The sequence below is a fragment of the Prunus avium genome, chromosome 6 (assembly GCF_965620075.1).
Source record: "Prunus avium chromosome 6, drPruAviu1.hap1.1, whole genome shotgun sequence".
Classification (NCBI taxonomy): domain Eukaryota; kingdom Viridiplantae; phylum Streptophyta; class Magnoliopsida; order Rosales; family Rosaceae; genus Prunus; species Prunus avium.
This window is the reverse complement of record NC_142289.1, coordinates 26,517,542-26,530,231: the sequence shown is the minus strand read 5'-3', so window position 1 is coordinate 26,530,231 and position 12,690 is coordinate 26,517,542. Positions and strand designations below refer to the sequence as shown.

The following is a 12,690-nucleotide window of genomic DNA, read 5'->3' as shown; positions in this document are numbered from 1 at the left end:
AGGGACCACATTCCCTCTTTTTAGAAATCCCGCTTTGCGCTCATAATTCACGTTTTATCTTTTTAAGAAAAAAATTAAATTTAAACGTGTGGGCTTCAGATTTCATGTTGGGTCGGGTTTTACCGTTGTTGGGTTAATTTCATTTTGGGTTGGGCTTTCAATTGTTTGGGTTTCAGTTTGTGTAAGACTATCTGTTAGGGCTTACTGTTTTGAGTGTTTTACTGTTTCGTGTTTTTTTTATTTATTTATTTTATTTTATTTTATTTGATTGTTTGTTTTGTAATTTTTATTTTGTAATTGTTTTATTTTATTTTTGTATGTTTTGTGATTTTTATTTGCTTTAATACCCTTCATTTGTTGTTATGACATTGGTTGTGGCTAATTTTTAAACATTGAGGACAATGTTCATTTCTAGGTTTGGGGGTATTGGAGTTTAGCAAGTAAATTTGGTTTTTCTTAAAATTAAAAAAAATAATAATTGAAAAAAAAAATTATTTATTTTTTTGCTTGTTTTTATTTTAAGTATTGTTTTGTTTTGTTTTTGTTTTGAGTCACTTTCCGAACACTTATGATGAGATAGTGATAAATGTTTGCATTACTTAAATAAAAATTGGATTTCATTTTATTTTAGTGTTTTTTTTTCTTTATTAAAAAAAAAAAAAATATTTGACATTGTTCTAGCATGATATGTTTGAAACCTTCTTTACACTTGCCATTTGTTTCATAATTTTCCAATTAAAGGATTTGCATGACCCAAAGAATTGTATCAAGCACAAATTAGACTTATATAACCATATAAAGTGAGCTTTTGAGCCTTGTACTTCAATTCATGAGTGTTATATACATACTCTTATTTTCTTGTCATCAAAGTTGTTGTTTGATCTCATTATTTATTGATTTGGTTGAACACTTAAAAGTCATTCATTCTTATGCAATTTGACTTCACGACATTTAAGAAGTGATATTAAGGCCCTCTTTGGATCGTTTGTGCCTTTCAAGCTAACCTTATGCATGCTTAAGCATGATTTTCCATTGTTAACCATTTTGAGCCTACATGTAAACCTTTTCTTTCATTTAACCAATTATATTTCCTCGCCTTAGCCTGAAAAACAAATATTTACCTTTCTAAGGAACTCATGAGCTTTAATTGGGATGTGTTTTTCATACTAAGTTTGGGAATTTCGAAGAAAAAAAAAAATTCACACAATTGGTGAAAGAAAAGAGAAAAGTTGTGATTAAGTGGTGGTTGAATGAAATTTCATTTTTGGGTTTCATTTTTGGGCCTTCAAAATAAATTGGTGGTTGTTCAGGAAAGGAGTGAATCAATGTAAATGAAGGGTATAAGGAGTTTTGATCAGGTAAAAGAAAAAAAATCTAATCGTGATGATTCGAAGTCTTGTAAACAATTATTTTATGCTCTTGCATTGCGAGTTCCTTGGACTTTGTATTATCCATATCCTTCATTTCTTACTCACCTTACACCCTTGGCCCCATTACAACCCATGTTAAAGACCTAAATTGATCTTAAATGTCATGTGGTTGAATTGCATTCATTTTTCTACTTTTAAGTGTTTGACATCCTTCTTGAGATCATATTAATGCAAGTTCTTCATATTTCTATTGCGAGTTAAGTCCCTTATGGTTTAACTCTATTCTCATGTTTATAACTGAGTGTGCATTATAGCCCTCTTCTGAGTGATTCATTTGTGAGAGGGCAACTTTGGTGAGATTTGAAGTTGAACTTATGCTTTGTATGATTTTTGAAATTGTGTGAAAACTAAGATTGGGGAATTTGTTGCATTTGGCTATCACACTACTACACTTTTAGCATATTGTGTTTAGAACTTTGCCGCTTTGTAAATAATGTCTAAAAATTGAGCTTTTATTGTTAAAACGTTTAAGTCATGTGCATGAGTCATTTCTCTTCAGAAAATGTTCGGAAAAATTGTTTTAAGTTCTTTGTGTTTTTGTTTTTGTTTTTGTTTTTGGTTTTGCTTAAGGACTAACAATCTTTAAGTTTTCTAATTACTTTGTTTTACAGAGTCAGTAAAACGTTTGTGGGTATCGTATCTGTTAAACCCTCAGGAGACACAACTCCTCCTACTAGGGATGCCTAGAGGTTTAAAGGCTTGTTGCATATGCTAAATGCAATCGAGTTACCTACGAAAGTGGTTTAGTTAACTTCTAGTTTTGTTTTTAACTTTGTTTTGTGTTGTTTTGCTCGAGGACTAGCAAAATCTAGGTTTGGGGGTATTTGATCGGTTCAAAATTGTATATTATTTCTTACCCTTCTAGCTTATGATTTGGTTATGTTTTTGAGTTAAACTTGTGCTTTTAATCCTTTTTGTGTTTATCTTTCAGTTAATTGAGCTTTAGGTAACAATGATGGCTTTGGAGAACATAATTCATGCAATTCAAGCATGTTAAGGCCTAATTTGGATGAATTGATGAAGAGCTTAAAGACAAATTCATTATGGCTACAGCCCCCTGCCAGTCCAGTTCCGTAGGTCATATTGCAAGCTTTGTTTCAGCAACCTACATAGCTCGGATGAGGCCACATTCTTCATGAAAGTTGCTCCAATTGGTGTGTACTATAACATATCCAAAATGAAGCCCCATTGGATAAATCTGGAGTCCTTTACCTAGCAAACACAGAACCATGCTCAGGATGGATCTTATCAGCGCGGAAAATGAGTTAGCAATTTGTTTCGGCCTTAACTTCTTCCTCCGACCTTGGATTGGCCCAAATAACATATGGCTGGAAAGAAGACATTCTGAACTTCAATTTAGAGTGCTTAAAGTCCTAATTTGATTAATAGAAGCCCAAGTTGTAAGCCCTTGAAGTTGCTGGTCATGTTGACCTCAGCATGTGCTGGTTGGATGCTTGGTCATGGTGAGCTAGGTATGAGCTATCATTTCTGGTTGGAAGCTTGGTCATGGTGACATGAAGATGAGCTAGGGCTGCTGGTGGGATTTAGTGGTGAAGTGCATCAACCAATTCAAGATTTTCTAATACAAGTGCATCACCCATTTCAGATTTTCTAATACAAGTGCATCAACCATTTCAGATTTTATAATTCAAGTGTTGTATGCATTAGTCTTATTGAATTCTGATTTTCACTTCCCCTAGGCCTATAAATAGGGAAGTTCTCTAAGCTTGTAATAACACCCCAAGGGGGGGAGCTCTCAAGCACTTCTCTAGAGCTCCCTTCCCTTCTCTCCCTCAAATTCTCTTAGTTTCCCTTTGTAGTTCTCAATTGTTGTAATGAGATCATTCTACTAAATTTTCTTTCTTCTAAATTCTCAAACACTTCTCCCATCCTTCATCAAATTCTCTAAACTACTCAAACACTTCTCCTCCCTTCTCCAAATTTCCCAAACACATTTCCCTTCTCTTCCAAACATCTCCATGTCTCAAACACTTCACAAACACCTTTCTTTCCGTTCCAAAGTTCTCAAACATTCTCCAATTTTCCAAACACTTTCTCTTCCAAAATCCACAAAGTTCCCAAACACCACTTTCCTTACTCTTCCAATATTCTCTTCTTCAAGTCTCCATGTTCTTCAAACACTTCTCCACATTCCTTCATCAAATTCTCCAAATTTCTCAAACACATCTCTCTTCTCTTCTTCTAATCCTCAAAGCTCTCAAACACTTTCTTCTCCCTTCTCTTCTTCTAAATTCTCCAAACACTTCTCTATTCTCCTTCAAAGTTCTCCATGCTCTCAAACATGTCCCAAACACTTTCTCTTCCAAATTCCCAATGTTCTCAAACCTTCTCTTCCAAAATCCTCTAAGTTTCCAAACACTTTCTTCATCAAATTCTCCAAACACTTTCTCAAACAATTCTCTACTTCTACTTTCTTCTCCAAAAAGCCTCCATGTCCTTAACCACTTTTCCCAAACACTTCTCCTTTCTTCCTCAAATGCTCTCTTTAATGTTCTCCAAGTTGTAATTTATTTTTCTTAATGTACATTCTTTCTTCTTGTTTTGTTTCTTTTGTTTTCATTTATGTTTTGTAGGAAAACTGAGTTGGATCATTCAATCACCAATCCCTGTGGAATCGACCTCGCACTTACATATGCTAAACTACCAACGGCTCGTGCACTTGCGAGTATCACAAGTTGAGGATGCAACTGAATCCACTTTGGTGCAGCTGTATCTACGCAACAGTTGATGAATCTCGTGATGTATCAGTAAAAGAGCAGATGGTTGTTATGTTTCGTTATGTAGACAAGAAAGGATGTGTGATTGAACAGTTCTTAGGTATTGAACATGTTACAAGTACCACAGCTAAGTCACTTAAAGCAAGTATTGATGCATTATTTTTTCTAGACATAAATTGAGTATGTGCAGATTACGAGGTCAAGGTTATGATGGAGCCAGTAATATGAGTGGAGAGTTCAATGGTCTGAAGACACTTATTATGAGGGAGAATGAGTATACTTACTATGTTCACTGTTTTGCACATCAACTTCAGTTGGCTATTGTGGGTTTGGCAAAAAAAAAACAAAGCCTCATAGGTGCTTTCTTCACCTTAGTTTCTAATGTGGTAAATATTGTTGGAGCACCATCGAAGCGTCGTGACATTCTTCGGGATAAGCAGGCTCTCAAAGTAGTTGAAGCACTGACTAATGGGGAGCTTTCTAGTGGGAAAGGTTTAAATCAAGCAACAAAGATTAAGCGCTCATGTGATACACGTTGGGGCTCATATTATGGTACATTGATAAACTTTATTACCATGTTCTCATCTACAATTGATGTGCTTGATGAAATTGCAAATGATAGATTGACTGTTGATATAAAAAAAAACATGAGGCATTTGTACTGCTAGGATTAGTGCAATCATTTGATTTTGTATTCAGTTTGCATTTGATGAGGAATATACTTGGAATCACAAATGCATTATCACAAGCCTTACAGAGGGATGAACAAGATATTGTGAATGCCATGGATTTAGTTGAATTATGTAAGCAACAATTCCAGAAGATGAGGGAGAATGGATGGGATTCTTTGTTGGAGGAAGTTTTTGTTTTTTTGGAGGAATCAAAGTATTGATGTTCCTAACATGGGTGATATGTTTCTAGCTCGAGGGAGGTCACGACGCAACGGTCCAAATATGCATTATTATCGTGTTGATTTTTTCTATGAAGTGATAGCTTTGCAACTCCAAGAGCTGAATAGTCGTTTCAATGAGGCCAACACTGAGTTGTTACTTTGCTTGGCATGCTTGAGTCCAAATGATTCATTTTCTTCTTTTGATAAGAAAAAGCTCATTCGGCTTACTCAACTTTACTTGAATGATTTTTCTACACAAGAACTTGAGGTACTTAAAGATCAACTTCAAACTTATATTGATGATATGCATTCCAACACCAACTTTTCAGAATTACAAGGTATTGCTGCTCTTGCAAAAAAATTAGTTGAGACAAAAAAGGACAAGGCATATCCACTAGTTTATCTTCTCATTAAATTGGCGTTAACACTTCCAGTTGCAACAGCTTCAGTAGAAATGGCATTCTCTGCTATGAACATCGTGAAGAACAGAATGCGTAATCGAATGGGAGACCAATGGATGAATGATTGCTTGGTAGTATATCTTGAAAAAGACATATTTAATAATATTGATAATGAGCTTATTATGCAACGTTTTCAGAATCTGAAAAATCGTCGAGGACAATTGTAAATTTACTTATTAGACAATGCTATTAATATTCAAAGTTTGAAATATTTTTTGTTTGATTATATATTGGTTGAATTTTTTTAAGCCCCCAGATGAACGAAAGTCTGGGTCCGCCACTAGCCTGTCTCCACCCTATGCCCCCCTCTCTCCCCCTCTGCTGCAACCAATAAAATAGTCGATATCTTTTTAAGCTGTGACCTATAAGCATTATTTAGTTGAACATGCGTGGAAGAAGTCATCAAGGAGAATGAGATTTTGATAGTAAATTTGCTGTCTGCAAAGAATTTTTCTTAGTAAAAAACTATTTATTGTCTGTTAATCATTTGGCTAGTGAAAAAAGGAATCTTCTGAAGATTCTTTTGCACAGAATGGCTTAATCATTTATATCAAACAAACTTTTGATATAATTTTTCCATTAAAAAAAAAAAAGAAAGCTAATTAACTTTTGGACTGTATGTTTAAGGGAGAGGGGGAGTAGAGGGAGGAGAGAGGGAGAGCAGAGGGGGAGAGAGAACAAAGGGAGAGGGAAGAGGGAAAGAGAGAGGCTAGAGGGAGGAGAGAGAGGACATCGAGGTAGAGAGACTGAGTAGAGGGAGGGCATGGGAAGTTGCAGAAAAACATGGATTTTTATTATTAAAAAAATATTTATTTAATTTAATCCATATGTCACGATGTACTTGGACATATGAGCTCTAATTATCTTCCACGTCACACTTAACAGAATTTGTAACGGCATGGATCATTTGTGATCAAAAATCCTAATATTAAGGACTGATAATATCATATAAAAAAACTTAAGGACTATTTGTGACAATTTCGTAAACCTTAGCAACTATTTGTGATAAAAAAACCTTTATTTTTTGGTCGGAAAACAAGTACAGGGAGGAAGTTGAAAACTACACGATTCATAACTTTAATTGCTGTGCAAGCTGTTCTACAAAGACTTGTTCTTGGCTGGCGCAGGAGAAAGACTTCCCTGAAACTACCTGCTTCTTTCAACCTGAGGAGGACTAGCTGGCCAATCACAGTTTACAATTTTGTTGAATTCCATTGACCCTTCAATTCATTTCTGCTTATTTAGCTCTGCTGCTTCTGGTGGTCTGTAATTAGGACCAGAACTGATCATATTTGGAGCCTTTGATTGAGAAGAAGATGGAGTTGGCATTGGGAAGAGAGAGAAAAAAAGTGGTGGTCATAGGAGGGGGTGTTGCTGGCTCTCTTCTTGCCAAATCTCTCCAATTCCTTGCTGATTTCACTCTCATTGATGAGTATGCGTCTCTCCCCCTCTCTCTTACACTCATAGCTGAATGCCCTTCTGTTGAATAATTGAAGTTGATTTTTTTTTTTTTCAGTTTGTTTAGCAGATGTCGCAATCTGAGGCTTAAGTTTTTCTTTCTTCTATTGTTTGCATATTTGACCATTTAAACTACAGAAACCAAAATGCTCTTTATGGGTTTATACTTTTTTTGGTCTATTTCCGATTTAATTCAAAGATATGGTATATCATAGATTGCTGATGAAATCTAATTACAGCCTCTGCATCTGGTAGGTTAGGAAAGAACAACTTTTGGGTTCCCTGATATAGAAGGTATTCTAGTCTCATAGTGATCATGTTGTTTAGTTTAAGCAAAAGGTTCGAAACATGGAATATGTCCTCAACCCATGTAATTTGCATCCATATGTTATTTCTTTGGTCCTTGGATCTCCTGAGTTACTGGACTAGGAGAATTGAAATTAATTGCTGTAGTATTTTTGACTTGTGGACAGCAATACTATTTGTATTTGTGCTTGTGTGCATATAAGTAAAAGTGATTTGTAGCTGTGTGAGAATTGAAAGCTAACAATATAGACTCAGCCACATTGCAGTCAATCTGGTTTTCAATTTTTGAAGGAATGCAAAGTGTGGAGTACCTTGCGCAGATCCTTCTGTGTGCCTTGTTTTTTAATAACTATTTCCAGTAGAACCCAAAAGAACACAATTGAAGGTATTGAATTTGGTTAGGGTATTAAAAGTTGATTGTAGGCTCTGCATTTGGTTGTGGTCAAGGTGGTTAATCTATACTTGTCTATCTTCCCTGGTACATATGAAGGGATTGAGAAGGAATTTAATCAAGTTCAATAATTTAGGGTGAGGATAGGGTGTAACTCTAAGCAATCTCTATGATGTTCTGTGAATGTGTGTGTGAGTGTGTGTGCACCCGTGCATGCGCATGTGTCCGGCGCGTGCTTGTACAGAAGGTTAAGTTCACTGGATAATGCACATGCTAGTTTCTAAATTTATTTCTATTGGCTGGGAATCAGCTCACTTCTATTCAGAACTCTTTCGCTTTGGTAGTTTTGACGTTCTGATTTAGTTACCATTTGAAAGCATCAATTAGAAAGCTGTTCACTTAAAGCGTATGCATCATCCACTCAATCCAGTTAACCCCTTGTCTTGAATAATCTAGACATGAATGATTCCTTAATTCATTTTTTTAAGTTAACCCATACTCATAGGATATACCTTAAAGTTAAAGCTGGCCTGCCGTTAACCTAGAACCATCCCTTCTCCCTTCTCCCTTCTCCAAGCTCGATAGTGAGAGTGTAAAAGAAGTTTCTCACTTGTGACATTTAAATGGTATGTACTGTCTTTTGGACATAGGAATTTTAAACATGAACATGATATCAGGTAATTGACTTTGCTGGGCATATAACTCATCCTAGCTGGCTAGGTGGGTTGCAGCTAATCCATATAGTTGGCAAGAAAATAAGTTAAAAATCATGCATACACGAAAACCATAGAAACATAGTGGAATTCCACTTTTCTAACCAAAAACCACTCTCTCTCTCTCTCTCTCTCTCTCTCTCTCTCTCTCTCTCTCTCTCTGTTTTATCCCTGTAAGTTCATTCTTGACCATAAGAGAAGCATTGTTAGTAATTCTGAACTGCTTATGGTTGTAGTTGTCAAAAATGACATATTGTAGAACTTTACTTCTCTAGAACTTTATCATCTCTGTGTCTAAGTGAAAACAAATTTGAAATCAGGAAGGAATATTTTGAGATTCCATGGGCAAGCTTAAGAGCCATGGTGGAGCCATCATTTGCGGAGAGATCAGTGATCAACCATAGAGATTACCTCACCAATGGCCAAATTATTGCATCCAGAGCAATCAATGTCTCGGACACTGAAGTGCTGACTGCAACGGGACGTCTGATTCCCTATGACTATCTTGTCATTGCCACTGGTCACGCAGATCGTGTTCCCAAAACTAAGACCGAGAGACTTGGTCAATTCCAAGAAGGTAAGGAACTAAACTGTAATCCAAACATGTCTTTCCCTTTTGTGAACTTCCAAACAGAGTGCTGAGAAGGCAGATTGCATATATTTCAAAGGAGGGTGACAATATCTCAGATGGCCTAGCATTCCAATTAATATTTGACACAGAACTTTGAGCCATAAAACTCATGTACCAGCGTTAAAAGATGAATTTTCTAATTAAAAGAATCACAATTCACAGTTAATTGAATCTAGAATATTTGCGTTTATTAACTGATTTGTTAAGAACTTGTAATAATAACATTTAATGTTATGCATATCCTTATCCTGTTCTTTTGTTAATTGTGCTTGACTTAACATTAATCTCTCCATTCGCAGAGAATCAAAAGATAAGATCAGCTAATTCAATTCTAATTGTTGGAGGAGGCCCAACTGGTGTAGAACTTGCTGGAGAAATTGCTGTTGATTATCCAGATAAGAAAGTTACTCTGGTGCACACTGGATCAAGGTTGCTGGAATTCATTGGACCAAAAGCTGCAAACAAGACTCTGAATTGGTTGAAATCAAGGAGAGTTGAGGTGATATTGGAGCAATCAGTCAGTTTAAATAATATCTCAGAAGGAAGCAAAACATATCGAACTTCAGAGGGGGGAACGTTTGAAGCAGATTGTCATTTTCTGTGCACAGGGAAACGTCTGGGTTCAGCATGGCTCAAAGAAACAGCGTTAGAGAATAGCATGGATGTTAATGGGAGGTTGATGGTTGATGAGAATCTGAGAGTCAAAGGTCGAAAGAACATCTTTGCAATTGGAGACATTACTAATATTCCTGTGAGTGCTAGCTGCAACCTTGTTATATGAGATTCTTTAGTTGCTAGGATAGTTTGTTTCGATAAATCTAGCATAAAAGTAACAAATCATTTTTTATTAAGGGAAGTTGGGAAGTCGGGCTTTTACTTTTGAAACACTAGAGTATACTTTATGCTATGAGTCATTATTATCTCATTCTAACCTGAGTTTAGATTTATTAACATAGTGATGATAACTTGTCCTTTCTTGATTAAAATAGTTTAATTATTTAATGTAATATAATCGAGTTCATAAAGTGTGTGTTAAGATTTGTGTTTTGAAATAACCTGTGGATCACGAGTTCCAAAAAGTGGTCTCTACCTCCTGCTGTTCTGATTGTTTTGGGTGAGATCTTAGTGTAAACATCAAGTGTTGCTAGCTTCATGCCATTCCTTTCAAGTAGTCTATTTTCCATATTCAATCTGCATAATTTGAGCAGCAAGTGCCCCTTCAAGGGGCGAAAAAGGAAGAGCTAGATAATATTCAATCTCTGTGATCAATCTGCTCAATGATGCCTTATGCTTATAGTTAGATCGCTTGTATTCTGATATATCTCTTGCACACAAATAAAGGGGGAAAAAGAAAAAGGAAAAATAAATAGTATGTTTGATTATATGGATTTTAATTTGAGAAGTATTATGTTGGTCTGTGGAATGGCTACGCATCAGAAGCAAATCTAATGCATTTGCTGTGTGCAAACATCACAGGAAATCAAACAAGGGTATTTGGCACAAAAACAGGCTTTGGTGGCTGCAAAGAACTTAAAGCTATTGCTAGCAGGTGCAAAAGAAAGTAAACTGGCTACTTATGAACCTCACTCAGTAATGGCACTTGTTTCACTTGGGAGGAAACATGGGGTTGCACAGTTCCCATTGACAACCATTAGTGGACGCATTCCAGGACTGATCAAATCTAAAGATCTTTTTGTGGGAAAGACAAGGAAGCAGCTGGGCCTAGAACCTCATCCCGTACATGATTAATTTGGTGTGTATATGGATTCTTCTTTTACAGCATACATATATGCGTATGTGTATTGCATGTGTTACTTGCGCGCCTCCGTGCGTGTGTTTGTGGAAGGGCAGCTCGTTGACTTCACCTTACAATCAACACAGTTGGCGGCATCCATAACATCATGTGCAAATGTATCTGTACATACAGATAGATCTTGGTAAGGATAAATCAATGAGCTAAACAAATAGTAAATTTTGAACCGTCTTATCACGGTTGAAGTCTAAATATGCATGTATTATTTGTTTGTGGATTTTGTGTTTATATTTATATTCTTTGGTTTTGGTTTGGTGCATGTATATTTGAGAGATTGTCTTCTTCTTTTTTTCAATAACAATTAAATCTTTAATATTTCATATTTGTTCTGATATGAACGAGTCAATTTGTCATTTGTTATGCCATTTGAGCGAGGGAAAATTTGAATACAGGACCAACTCATTAAAGTAGCTTTTGTTATTGAAAAACCATCCACAATGTCCTTTTTTTTTTTGGACGACCATCCACAATGTCCTTGGATCCTTTCCAATTGATCAAGTGTAGAGTACGATCTGCATTGGTAGTAGCAATATTTTGTAGTACTTCATCAATTGAAGAGCCCTAGGACAAATTTTGTATAATCTGACTAGCCTACACAAGGTCTTAGAGGCACAATGCAAACCAAACAGTGATTTTGTGGCCACTTTTGAAAGGATTTCAAGGATGATATCGACTGGGAGGTCTATCAACTTCATTGAGGCATTTGATCAAACATTTGTAAGGCTACATACATTCATATGCACTCTAACAACTTACATACATTCTCAAATTTCTTCATATTGTTTGAACAAAATTATTTTATAGTCTAACATGTCAACTAAAAATCCCGGAGCAATGCGGCCAGACAAAAAAGATTGACGCATACCAAAATAAACCAATAATACAATTCAAGGGTATACCTATTACAAGTATAGTTTTTCTTCTTTTTTCTTCTAGGGTCAAAATTACAACTATAGTTAGTTATTCCCTCTCAATCCCTCAAAGGGGGTTTACAATAAACATTGGGAGTCTGGGAATTTCAAACATTTACCTATATAGATGAAGATGAAAGAACTTAACCAACTAAACGACCTAAATCAATAAACTTTAATCATGCATACATATATTAAGCTAGATGAAGAAACTTCGTTCTCAAAGTATCTTTTACCACCTAGTTCACTTGCAGGCCAGCTGGCACTCAGATACTGGGAACGTTGTACTACTTAACCACTTTATTCTCTCCCGCGGTCCCTGGCAGCAAATTTCCCTTTATGTTGTACTTGTCTTTTCAATCCTTTTACTATCTCTCTTTTTCCAGCAAGGAGAAGCATATAAATATTTGCATCTTAAACTTGTTAATTACGTACGCTTGGGATAAGGTTTTGGTATCTAGGTCTAGGAGGCAATGATTTAATGGCAGGCGTAGATTTATCTGGAGAGAGTAATTAAATTAAAAATGTATTTTATATTATCTTTATTTCTTTATGGCATGTACCTAATTCTGTCCAATCCCAGACCACACCTATAAATATAATTAAAAGTCCAGGCAAGGCGAAACCAGATGCAAGATATGGATCCTACCCTAGTGGAGGAGGGAGGGAGAGAGAAGAGAAGGTGATATATTGACAAGATTCATAAAGACAGCTGCCAAATCTAGTGCCTGATGTCTTCAGTCACTCAGTCAATCTCTCTCAGTCACTCAGTCTCAGTAAATAAAAACAGTGTTTAATTATACTTACTGCCACTGCAACCGCATCTTCTGCCTTAATTTCCTTGATTCCATCATGCAGAATCGTTGCCTCTCCCAGATAATATCATCGACTGCATAAAAAAATAAATAAATCCACTAACCCATAATTATACACCATCATGAGCAAC

At 35.9% G+C, this 12,690-nt stretch overlaps 1 protein-coding gene and 1 pseudogene across 1 annotated transcript; both read left to right on the top strand.

Annotated features, from left to right (window-relative positions):
• The first annotated feature begins 4,210 nt into the window (after nucleotides 1–4,210).
• On the top strand, nucleotides 4,211–5,688 carry LOC110746897 (uncharacterized; annotated as a pseudogene).
• An 895-nt stretch (nucleotides 5,689–6,583) lies between these two features.
• Nucleotides 6,584–11,153, top strand: LOC110765053 (uncharacterized). The gene is made up of 4 exons (XM_021968103.2): nucleotides 6,584–6,953; nucleotides 8,710–8,966; nucleotides 9,320–9,771; nucleotides 10,497–11,153. Exons 1-4 carry the CDS (start codon nucleotides 6,838–6,840, stop codon nucleotides 10,767–10,769), a joined length of 1,098 nt encoding a protein of 365 aa, XP_021823795.2. The 5' UTR covers nucleotides 6,584–6,837; the 3' UTR covers nucleotides 10,770–11,153.
• The last annotated feature ends 1,537 nt before the right edge of the window (nucleotides 11,154–12,690 follow it).

Coding starts and splice junctions, on each gene's coding strand:
- LOC110765053 (XM_021968103.2), top strand. CDS start 6,838: ATGGAGTTGGCATTGGGAAGAGAGAGAAAAAAAGTGGTGGTCATAGGA. Junction 6,954..8,709: donor GATTTCACTCTCATTGATGA/GTATGCGTCTCT, acceptor ATTTGAAATCAG/GAAGGAATATTTTGAGATTC. Junction 8,967..9,319: donor ACTTGGTCAATTCCAAGAAG/GTAAGGAACTAA, acceptor CTCCATTCGCAG/AGAATCAAAAGATAAGATCA.